Here is an 11,809-nt window from a genome sequence, read left to right as displayed (position 1 = left end):
GCCTGGTTCTGGCACAATGACTGGAATGCGAGGGTGATCCTTTGCGGTCGCATCGCCGCAGTCGCGCCTGGAAACACCTGCCGATGAGCGTTGCGGCGACGACGATCGGGCCAAAATGTCTGCCGCCCCGCCGCAGTCGCGCCGGCAAAACCACGTGTCGCAGGCGAAACGCAACAGCACACAGCTAAATAAAGTTAAACGCAGCGATGAACAGCTGCGCACCTTTAGTGGATAAGGAGCAACGGTGTCAGGACGTTACTCCAACTCATGCTCAACTCCAACTAGTGACTTTCGTTGTCGTCCGATTGAGGCCCCTGGCTCTTATAGGTACAAAAATGGCTCTCATTAGATATCTTTCTTTCTTCTGCTTGGTTGCGGATTCCGCCTCCAAACCTTCGTGCGACAGAACGAAGACAAACGCTTGCTTAACAAAGCACTACAAAGAACGAAAAAAAGAGCACAGAAAACGAAGAAAACGTGTTCTTGTTATTGTTTGTAGTAGTAGTAGTAGTAGTAGTAGTAGTAGTAGTAGTAGTAGTAGTAGTAGTAGTAGTAGTAGTAGAAGGTATTGTTGTTGTCGTCGTCATCGTTGTTGTTGTAATTGAGCGTTTACTTATTACAAAATTAGAAAAAAAATGAAAGGAGGAAATTACTTCTCGCTGCATTGTAACTGTCTGGCTGAGTATGCTGACACCTGAAGGGCGGCCAAAGAAGGGAAAGAGAAAAGCAGAAGGAAGGGAGGTTAACTAGAGTAGCGTCCGGTTGGCCTTCTACGCCGAATGGGAAAAGGGAAAACAAAGATGACAGGGAGAGAAAGGAGGGAAGGAAAGAAGGAAATTAGCCGTGAGTTCGCTGACGCGTGTGGTCTTATAGTAATCGCACTAATAGTCGCAGACGGTGCGCCCAAAGGGGAAAACAAGGTGAGTAACAGGCATGTAGCAAGGATAGGAGGAGCTGAGAATGAAGCAACGTTTTCACCGCATCGCGTGAGCGCTCATGAGTCAAGGCTCTCGAGATATACCACGTCCTCGAATTGAAGAACCGAATCGCGGAAGTTGCTTAAATCAAAGGACGCCAGCTCAGCGCACGTGCCCGCCGTAAATCTTGCCTTCAATACGCTGGAGTGCTTTCTTTAAGCAACTACACATTAAGAACTTTGCCCTGAGCGCAAACCTTCTGTGACATGCATGCACACTTCACTTACAATGGTCTAGCTCTACGCGTAGCACGAAAGCAGTAGCAAGCTTGGCACAGCAGGGACCGACAAGCGAACGTAGCGTTTTTATATCAGAGTAACTTTTTTCCGCGACTTTGCCGACGCCGACTTCGCCTGCTTCAGTAACTTGTCTAAATAAACTTGCTCGAACCAATTAAGTATCTCTCAGGTATATCGCGTCTTGCGCAGCCACGAGCAGGCGGCGTAACTATACCATCGCAGTTTCTTTTTTTGCCTGCATTTCTTTTTCACCGGTCCATCTTTCAGCACCTTTAAAGATTTTCTCGCTAACTGTATTTGTTTTTCGCAAAACGTGGTTTAGCATTCGTAATATCGCAGAACGGGCCCAAATTCGTAAAGCTTACGAAAAATTCGGGAAAGTTTGCAGGTATGGCGAAACATTCTTCATGCGATGGTATTTATAACTCTGTTCAAGTGTGCCTTCAAATTCCGATGATGATTATGTGGTCCTGTGTAGTCCCTGCACCGAAGAAAACGTAGAGGGAGTTCACAGACCGGGCAGGCGAAAACGTAATATACCCCATAGTTATGACACATTTTATGCAGTTCAATATGCTTCACGTCATGGAAGCGATGGTTGGGATATCTACCTGCCAAACTTGGACTTTTTCCTTTTTTTTCTGTGACAACAGTTAAGTGTTCGAAAGTGGTCAGAATCAGAATAAGTTTTATTGTGATGGTTAGAAAGATTACAGGATGTTATTGTACAGAAGAAGGTTCCGAAGTTAAGGACTGCAATGGGACCTCCTTTACAAGCTAAACGTAATGAAGACAGATTACAGCAGTTTCAACAAATCGTTAACAAGGAAGAATTACAGGTTTTAGTATGAATAGCATAATTGAAGAATTAAATGTGCATAAATAAGTCATATAAAACAGCACTGTAGCACAATTTCGTCGACCACTAATAATTTAACAGCGTAAATGACATGACGTACACAGCATAATTTGCGAACTCGAATATATATGCATTGCAAGGACATCAAACGGAAATCTGATGGTATGATAATGAAAATTAAATGAAGACACCCTGAAAGAATGGTTGTGCTTATGAGCTAGACATCAGTATTCGACAGAATGCATTCTTTTAGTTGTTTCTTGAATTGGTGAGTTTTAAGTGTTTTTATGTCTAATGGTAGTGCGTTCCAGAATGCGATGGATGAAAAATGGACGCTCTGCTTGCCATAATTAGTATTTATTTTGGGCAAAATGAAGTTACTATTTACTGCAAGCCTGGTAATATTAGTATTTATTAGAGTAGATTGTGGTATCAAGCTATCGCATCGTGTGTAATTGATTTGACGGAACAAAAAGGTACCGAGGTTATATTTAAGGAGTTGTGTGACTGAATGTGATTAGTTAGTAAAAGATATGAGACGTTGTGGTTGTATGGGCTAAATTTAATTATCCTAACAGCCTTATCCTGTAGAATTGGCACTGAGTTTAAATGGGTTACATAAGTGTTTCCCCAACAAGTAACGCAGTAGTTAATGTGAGAATAAATAAATGAAACGTATAATGATAGTAACATTTGATGGTTAAATATGTTTCGGGCCTATAGAAGTACTCTGATCCCGTAGGTAATCTTCTGTTTTGCGTTGGTTATTTGTTCAATAAATTTTGAGATTTCTGTCTACTTCTATACCAAGATAACTACAGGAGAAACTTGCGGGGATAGGACTGACACCAAGAAAAAATGTGAGGAATGGAGTGAAATGTTCGTTGGCGGGAAGTGAATACAACAAATTTTATTAGCTTTAGTGAAACTGGTTTGCCCGCCTGTCCATTCCGTGATGCTGAACACACCGTTGTCGTCACTGACGTCATTGTGTATTGGCCAGGCCGCCTTCTCGCAATAAGCTTCGCGATCGCTATAGAGCGAATAAAGAGATAGAGTCACTACAATCCTCGCAATGCAGACGATCCAAGGCCAATAAAACCCGGTTTTTATAGAACGGCATTTTGACCCACACACTGGCGCACCAGTCAGCGCATATCTGTTTCCCGTAATGAAACAATAAATCAAGAAAGAAAGCCCACCAATACACTATAGCAAGATCACGAATATGTCTAAAGCACACAGATCTGTTAGTATAACAGCGCACGATATTCAACCGTTTCAATAATAAATGCGGAAAACCACATAATAGGGTCGCGTTTCGTCGGGGAAGGCCTAGCTGACGGTGACCGAAGGCTTAAGTCAGGGTACATGGAATGTAGGCGTATGTCTGAAGTTGGGCCGGTTCCAATCAGCTAGCTTGCATTGACATGCAAATTCGCGGCACGTTCTTGCAGCATCCATTCTTGAAAGCAGCATTTATTTATTCGCGAGCTAACCGCGCCTAGCTGACGGTGACCGAAGGCTTAAGTCAGGGTACATGGAATGTAGGCGTATGTCTGAAGTTGGGCCCATTCCAATCAGCTTGCTTGCATTGACATGCAAATTCGCGGCACGTTCTTGCAGCATCCATTCTTGAAAGCAGCATTTATTTATTCGCGAGCTAACCGAGCCGCTACATGCGCGCGTTCATTTGCGATAACGCCACAGTGGCTTCGTGACCACTGAAAAAGGACGAGGTGTTCCTTCTCAGCTAAGTGGTGTGCATCGCTTCTGCAATATCAAGTACCCAGAACGGAGGATTTGGCAAAGAACCAGAAGCTCGGCGTTAAACTACGTCGAAAACACCGAGTGCGTCGCTTTCATGAATGATGTTTTAATGACCGCGACTCACAAGTGTTATTACATATTATCTCACGCGATTCGCAGCCATCAAGTGTCGTTTGTATGAGCATTACAGACGTATTTAGAACAAAATTCTTCATTTCGTGGAAACTATGGTAAGTTGCACAGCATCATTTCGTTCGTGACATGCATTGTACAGAAGTTATGCGGCATCCGGGGTGGATAATCCCCAACCAGCGCCCTCAAAACGGCTTCACCGAGGCTGTAAACTATATAGCATATACAACGCAGATTAATGGCACATGCACTTTTGAGCTGAATACTATATCATACAGAAACGGAGCTGCGTGCATGGCTCACAAAGAAGAAAAAATTCCCAGCATGATTTATAAACAGTGATTTTGTCTTCAATAACACAAACTTTATACTATTCTCTTAATTATTACTTAAAATATTTCACTTTTACATATTTTTACTTTCGTTTAATACAATATTCTCAGAAAGTATCTCTCTCTCCCACCGTCATATACAGTGGTGCAAGCAATTTGAGGTACAAGCAAACAAGCATATAAAATTGCGATACGCGCTGGGAGAGAATGCAGCAGAGTTGAGAGCCAAAGCAATCGCGGAAGTCTGCTGGATAGTTTATTTTTGTTCATTGAGTAGTAGGAGCGCGTGCTGGCCAGCACCCATCCCACCCGGATGACCAGCGCAAGCTTGTTGACCGGGCGAAGAGGACGGCTCGGCGCCAAGGCTTCCTGGAGTAAGGGAGGCCTCCCACCATAGGACGAAAATAAGCGTTTCCTGAATAATACCTTATGCAACATCATCATCTTCATTGTTCCAGCTGTCTGGTACAAGAAGAAATTCTTAATCCATTGAGTGAGGCGTGAACTTATGCGATTGAATATAGGCGCTCCCACTAAGACACGCCTATACCGTATGTTGGCGTGATGCGGGTAATCGTTCAAGCATTTAGGACATCAAGTCCTTTCTTCAATGGTATAAGGTGGTAGAAAGGTTGCATCATTGGAATTGCATCATCGGACGAACAACGTGCTGGTTTTCCAGGAACAACTTCCAGCGTTATCACTTGCATATTCAAACGTGTTATAACCAGTCTGGTCTTGCGTGACTACCTTGGTCTCGCTGCAAAGTGACATCGCCCTGCAGCCGCCTAAGCCTCTCAGCCATATATGGCAACGTGAGCCTTCCGCGACTACGTGTCTCCTTTACTGTATCGAACAAAACTGTGCTATTTGACCAGCACTAAAAGTATTTAATGCTGGTCTGCATTAAATTGTGCTTAAATTGGTCTGCATTATTGTACTGCTTTAGTGCAGCACAATAGCAATGCGCAAAGGCCAATCACGTTGTCTTTTTTTCGCATTTCTCGGACTTTCTTTTGCACGCGGAAAGAAGAACTACGCGAGACATATGGTGCAGAACGCAATTTATTAGGTGATTTCTGAACGTGCTCTTCAAATTTGTGTATCACACTTATAGTCTTAAGTCATTAATTTAAAGAGTTGTGTAATTAAATGTAGTTAGATCGTTATTATGGCGAAACTAAAAAAAATGCAGCCTGATTTACTTTAGGCTATTGCCAACATTGTACAACAACATTGCCAACAACGGTTCAATTCGCGTCCGGTGGGCCTTTCTTTTTTGAAGCCGTGGATCAAGTTACGTGGGACAACCTGTATGTAACGCTGTCCGCTAAACGCGGATTGAGATGTATGCAGAAAAATAAAGAACCGTTAGAGTTATATTCGTGCTTACTCATTACGCATGCTTGGCGAGCAGCAAAGCCGTCATAAGATACAAAGGCAGTTAAACGTTTCGGGAATCCTTTTCAAGAATAACAACTTATATACTATTAGCTGCGAACACAGAGACGTAGACGACTGTTTATCGCTGAAGAGTCAGCGCAGTCACTTTATGCGTACATTATTATTCCAAATGCAAAGATCAAACCTTTTCTTTGTTTTACTGACAAGAGAGAGAGACACTTTGATGGATTCAGGAGATGTCTGGCTGGCGCGCATGCCTAGCGTGCTACTCAAGATGGAGAGGATGAAAAATGAAAGGCGTTAAGTACATCGGCTCGTATTCACGAAAAACGTTTTCACGCTACAACTGGCGTGAGAAGAGGTGGCAGCCAGTCGTGGTTCTGGACACATTTGCGAAGGCGGGGGTCGGCCATCGGCGAACAGCTTTTACGAACGAAAAGCTTCGTGAATTCGGCCCCGAGTGTGCATCGGCTGACTGTCTCGTGATTTTTTTGTTCGAGAACAAAAATTCATTGCTTCCTGTAATTTAGTTTCATCATAAAAAATTCAGACAAATTATTCCAAGAGGATATGAGCAGGACAGTGCGGAGTAAACAGCTCGTGAGGTGTGGTGTAACTGTAAATAACCGTAGCTCTCAAGTGGTTGCTCTACCGGGCGTGTTGCCGCGGCTAAGGTATCGGAAGATGACGTTATAACGAAGCGCAACGTTTGGCACGTTCGTTAGATGGAGATAGCATTGCATATCGTACAGTGGCGACGCGTAAAAGCGTGCACCGTACACGTGCACTTATTCTTCTCCTTCGATGGCCGGATATATTGCCAGTACATTCCACGAAAAGTTGTGCGATGCGGCGCTATTCTCCATTGGTGCGCGCTCTTTATGACAACGTGGCGAAAGAAAACGAAGATTCGAGGTGAGCACCGATCTTCGTTTCTTGTGGCGCTGAAAGGAAGGCCCACACGTGCATGCCACTTAGACGCCTCGAACACCGCGCACGAATCGTCGAGCCCAACACGACTTCTAGGACTTTATGGTGTTGCACACAAATTAGCCAGACGGATTGCCCGAGGCTCCCTGAGTTGGTTCTTGTGAGAATTCTTCCCTGAGTGGCACGATGTGCTTGCGAAGGAAGAGTCATGGTGTGTCGGATGTATACCTCATCACCCAAACAGGTAGTTCACCAACAGCGGCACAACGACCACGCACACACTGACGATGACGATGGCCATCTCTAGAGCGTGAGCGACAATCCTGTCGGCGCCCAAGAGCTTGTTCAGTGGCCGCGGTGAAGAGACTCCGCCACCGACGTCTCCAACGGCCGAATGGCGCCTCGTCCGGATCGGTGCCTCGATGCGCCGCTGTGTGCTTATCACGGCCTCTGCCGCTCCTTGCCACGAGTGCGGCCCTTGCAGCCGGAACATGTAGGGCACCTGCGGTCCTGCGAGCAACGCCCAGAAAAGCGCCGGCCGCCGCAGCAGCGCCGTGACGAGGCTCGGGTCGGCGCCGATGCGGCGAGCCAGGTCGCGCGTGTACGGCATGTAGTCCACCTGGATGGTGTGACGTGGGCTTGACACGTAGCGTGAGCGTTGTGACGTCTCCGTGCGCTCCATGTCGGAAATCATCTCCTCCTGCGGGGAGAAACATAGAATAGATTTCAATTGATTGATTGATTGATTGATTGATTGATTGATTGATTGATTGATTGATTGATTGATTGATTGATTGATTGATTGATTGATTGATTGATCGATCGATCGATTGATTGATTGATTGATTGATTGTCTCAAACCAGCACTGAGTCTATGGGAGACACCGCAATGGCATAGGCTCCGGAATAATATTGAGAACCTGGGGTTCTTTCATGGACACTTATACCGGAGCACACCAGCGTTTTTACGTCCTGCGCGCACCGACATCGGCACGCGGCCGCCGCAACCAGGAGACGATCCCGCGACCTTATTATCAGCAACAGGGAACCGTGAAAAGAAAATTCAGTGTTTTGCGCCCTCGCAGACGTGCCTGGGTCCCTACTCTCGGCCGACCAATCGATAGGATACGGTTTCACTTGCCTTAGACGGTAGCCGGACGTTGCCCAGGAGAACCTGGACGACCCAGCGTGCTTGCATCTCGGCGATGGGGTTGATTGCGCCGAGCGGCTGGATATAGCCTAGGAAGCTCAGGGTCTCGGGATGTTCCAGGTGTGCCGGGAAGACGTATCGGAACAGCGGAAGCCGATTGCCCTCAATCCGCAGCAAGGACTCGTCCAAGAAGGGAAACCTGAAACAATGAAACAAACGCGCTGTGCCGATCACAGTTCGGTTTCGTGCAACTATCCGAGATGTTACTTATACTTGTCATTATGTAAATCAATCAGCTTTTTGAGGGGTCGGTTTGGCATGGGGGGGGGGGCGATGCCTGGAGCATTTTCAGAAAATGCCACATGTTCTAACGAATTGTGCTGCCAACAGTATTCAGGTGTGATATTGTGACGGAGACGAGAGGTATATTTACATACCGTTTACAGAGAACCGGCAAGTTTGATAAGGCAATGTGTCCGAAGGGGTGCAGGCGCAAGCGTGCGTCTCACACCATCATCGTCTTGATTGCTCTGTGGCACACCTCGTCCATCCTGGTACACAGTCGATCCGTAACAATATATATGGAAGCTCTAGCTGGTTTGCTAGTTGAAAGAGTTAATCATCCAGGCATGTACTTCATGAAGTTTTTACCTACGGAACAACCGATCAACAATGCGAGTTTAAATGAATGAGTGAGTGGGTGAGTGTAAGCGAGCGTGAGAGTGGGTGAGGAAAGTGGCGCAGCGAGGGCAGTAACGGAGCGGATGAGTTTGGCTTGTTAATGGTTCTCTAAATACCTCTGCTGCATAAGGGTACAGTGTTCCCTTCGTACGCGAACTCTGGTTGGCCCAAACGTTTTCTCAAAGTTTCGTTCGCCCACCCACGTGCATCCCCTGTATAGTACAACCTCCGTCTGTATACAGCGCACTTCTACCGGACGCATGCTACATGCATGCGCTCCTGTCGCCGCTCACCTGATGTCGTATCCCGTGGCGAGCACGACGTCATCGACCTTGGTGTCCTCGGCGTCGCCGCCGAAGCGGACGCCCGTCTCCGTGAACTCGTCGACGTCGCCCTTGATGACGAGCGTGCCGCTGAGGACGCGGTTGGCCAGTGCGTCGTTGATGGTCGGGTGCTGCTGGAAGAGGCGGTGTCGGGGCTTCAGACCGAACAGCTCGTGGTTGAGCAGCTTCTGGCACTCGCGCTCCGCCATCCTGTTGAGCAGCCACAGGGGCAAGTGCTGGAAGTAGCGGCGCTGTATGAGCGTGTCCATGGGCAACCCGTTGGGCGCCACCCGGTGCAGGACCCAGGTGCCGCGGCGCGTGCTCAGGTACACCTGCGGTCGCGCGCGCCGCACGCACCACGTCAGAGGGCCAGAGAGCGGCAGTGCGCCTGTGACACAATAAGAGCACCGTAGCGCTGAGTAACCTTGCACGCTTTTCAACCTACGCAACACTGTCGTCTCGCCGTACTAGTTGGCCACGTTCGTGGTGCGATCGATGCGTGTCGCTTTCATTCGTCCTTACGGAGCTGTACATTTCAGATCACCGAGGGACCTCTGAGACATAGTTCTCGCTTCATAAAGCGTGCGAGCTTAGTTTTTATTTATTTATAAAGAAAAATACCTGCTGCCTAGCTTCCTGGCCTTGGCGAAGGAGACAGGTGTCGTCCCCTGCGTCCAGGCTCGAGGAAGACTGAGCCAACGTCTAACAAATCTGCCTTTTTCTTAATCTCATTTTTCCCAACCAGTATGAAACATTTTATTTTAATAAAATTTCTTTCTTCCTTTCTTTCTTTCTTTCTTTCTTTCTTTTTATTTTCCTTAAAGAGTGAGAACGGGAGATGACCATCGTGGGTTATTGCTAACAAATTTATCGGAGGACGAAGAGGGGAGGAGGGCAAGTACCTGGTCACATTCATACGAGAGATTTTCGCCGTCACCCACTAAATGCAAATGCCTTTTCCAAATGTATGATATGAACGCGAAGGGCTTCTTCAAGTGTCTCTACTTGCGTGCGTCATCTGCGGCGTTTTAGCAATCAGCTAAATAAGAATCTGACCTGCCCCTATATAGCTTCGAAGAGGTTGCCGCTTCTATACAACCGGAAGCTACTAGTTACCTTAACCTTGAAGAGGGCGTTTTAAGGGAATTCCCGGTGTCACTAAAGAATACATTCTACGAGGGAACTTCCGAAAGTAAGTTGCGTCATTTATTTTCACACGGAAACTTTATTTCCAAAAACAAAAAATATATATATACCATGGGCATCATAGGCTATACACTTTGCACTATTTTTCCACATAGCCTCCACGATATTGAGACACTCGTCGTAGCGTGTAATCAGTTTGAAGATAGCACTCTCGTAAAACTCGGTGCCCTGCAATGCAAGGCCTGAGGCATGACCTCTCCACTATACACGATCTGTAGGCGTTCGTGGATGTCGGACGCACTAGTCCCACGTGCCAATTCATACCGGATAAACAGCACGCACTTCCACTGGCGACCACGGTGTCAGCACACATCCATCTGCCATCGTGATTTGTACTCGAATAACCTTGGGGCACGCCGGTCTGCTGCTGCTCTCTCTTCTTCGCAGCTCTGCGCATGCGTCATTCCTCCTCCGCTGACGCTACTTCCGTTGTTGATCCAGCAATGGGAGTGGATTCTTATGGTGATTTTTTGTTTCACCTGGTGTACCATACTCTCTTTTAAAGAAAAAAGAAACTTATTTTCCGAACGTCCCTCGTATATATGGCATATCAAGAGCTGCCGGCGCCAGCCATATATTGACAAGCGCCTCGCACAGGGGGCTATGTAGGAATGCCCCGACAAAAATTTTAACACCCGCCGTGGTTGCTCAGTGGCTATGGTGTTGGGCTGCTGAGCACGAGGTCGCGGGATCGAATCCTGGCCACGGCGGCCGCATTTCGATGGGGGCGAAATGCGAAAACACCCGTGTACTTAGATTTAGGTGCACGTTAAAGAACCCCAGGTGGTCGAAATTTCCGGAGTCCTCCACTACGGCGTGCCTCATAATCAGAAAGTGGTTTTGGCACGTAAAACCCCATAATTTAATTTTTTACAAATTTTAACTATGTGCTCTCCTGCATCACAAAGGTAATGAAAAGTACTTTCAATGGGCATTTGAAAGAGGTATGTTGCCCGCAGGCTTCGTGCTTAAGTGCTTTCAAAATCAACGCACTCATGCATTTTGTGCACTGACCACAGCAGACGCCTTCCGCGCAAGAAAGAAATAACATAGATGGAAATCGGTTCTTTCTTCTTCTAGTGCGTTCAGAAAGTTCTTCGTCCATAAATTCTCTTTGCCATTGGTCAGTCGCCTTCACTAATAATATGTCCAGCATAAGGATTGACTGGAATTTTTTCTTACGAACAATTCTGTCGTAAGAATTCACCGAGGTTGAGCGTGGGACTAGTTGGCTCTGCATTATTGAGGTATTTTTCAGAGTATTAGACAGGGACAAGAATGTGGAGGCACAAAGCGCCAAGCTAACAACTCAGTTTGTTGTTAGTTCACTGAGCTAATTCAGCGCTGTGTGCGTCCAATTTCTTGAATTGAATTCTGTGGTTTTACGTGCCAAAACCATGATTCGATTATGAAGCACACCGTAGGGGGGGACTCCGGATTAATTTTGACCAGCACGGGATCCTTAACGTGCACATATTGCACGGGGCACGGGCGTCTTTGCAACTTAACATGCTGAAAGATATCTCAATAATATTGTAAGAGCTTTTTGTGAATACGGGTTCTGCATCTTGTAAAGAAAGGAACAACTGCTCGCGAAGACAGGATTGAAGGTAAAAGACAAACGCAAGCGCCAGCTGGCAACGGAAGGACTTTATTGCGTCATCGCAAAAGATACGCAGCGAGCAAAAACGAAAATAAAACGAAAACGACGTTGGTAAGCTGAACATGCAGTCAAAGAAATTCATCTCTCTACCAAATGTAGCGTAAGAAAAGGTGCTCTGACGCACAAGGTACGTACCTGCTTAA

The 11,809-nt window shown here is 46.6% G+C and overlaps 1 protein-coding gene across 1 annotated transcript in view; it reads right to left on the bottom strand.

Moving 5' to 3' along the window:
• Window positions 1-6,875: 6,875 nt before the first annotated feature.
• LOC142578198 (flavin-containing monooxygenase 5-like) overlaps window positions 6,876-11,809 on the bottom strand; it is a 62,685-nt gene continuing 57,751 nt past the window's right edge. The window contains exons 4-6 of the mRNA XM_075687600.1: window positions 8,768-9,129; window positions 7,785-7,992; window positions 6,876-7,343 (exon numbers count right to left, since the gene is read on the bottom strand). Of these exons, the coding sequence (XP_075543715.1) occupies window positions 6,876-7,343; window positions 7,785-7,992; window positions 8,768-9,129 (1,038 nt within the window). The remainder of the gene's footprint in view (window positions 7,344-7,784; window positions 7,993-8,767; window positions 9,130-11,809) is intronic.

The sequence above is a fragment of the Dermacentor variabilis genome, chromosome 4 (assembly GCF_050947875.1).
Source record: "Dermacentor variabilis isolate Ectoservices chromosome 4, ASM5094787v1, whole genome shotgun sequence".
Classification (NCBI taxonomy): Eukaryota; Metazoa; Arthropoda; class Arachnida; order Ixodida; family Ixodidae; genus Dermacentor; species Dermacentor variabilis.
Note: the sequence above shows the minus strand (reverse complement) of the source record. Positions and strands in the feature narration are given on the sequence as shown.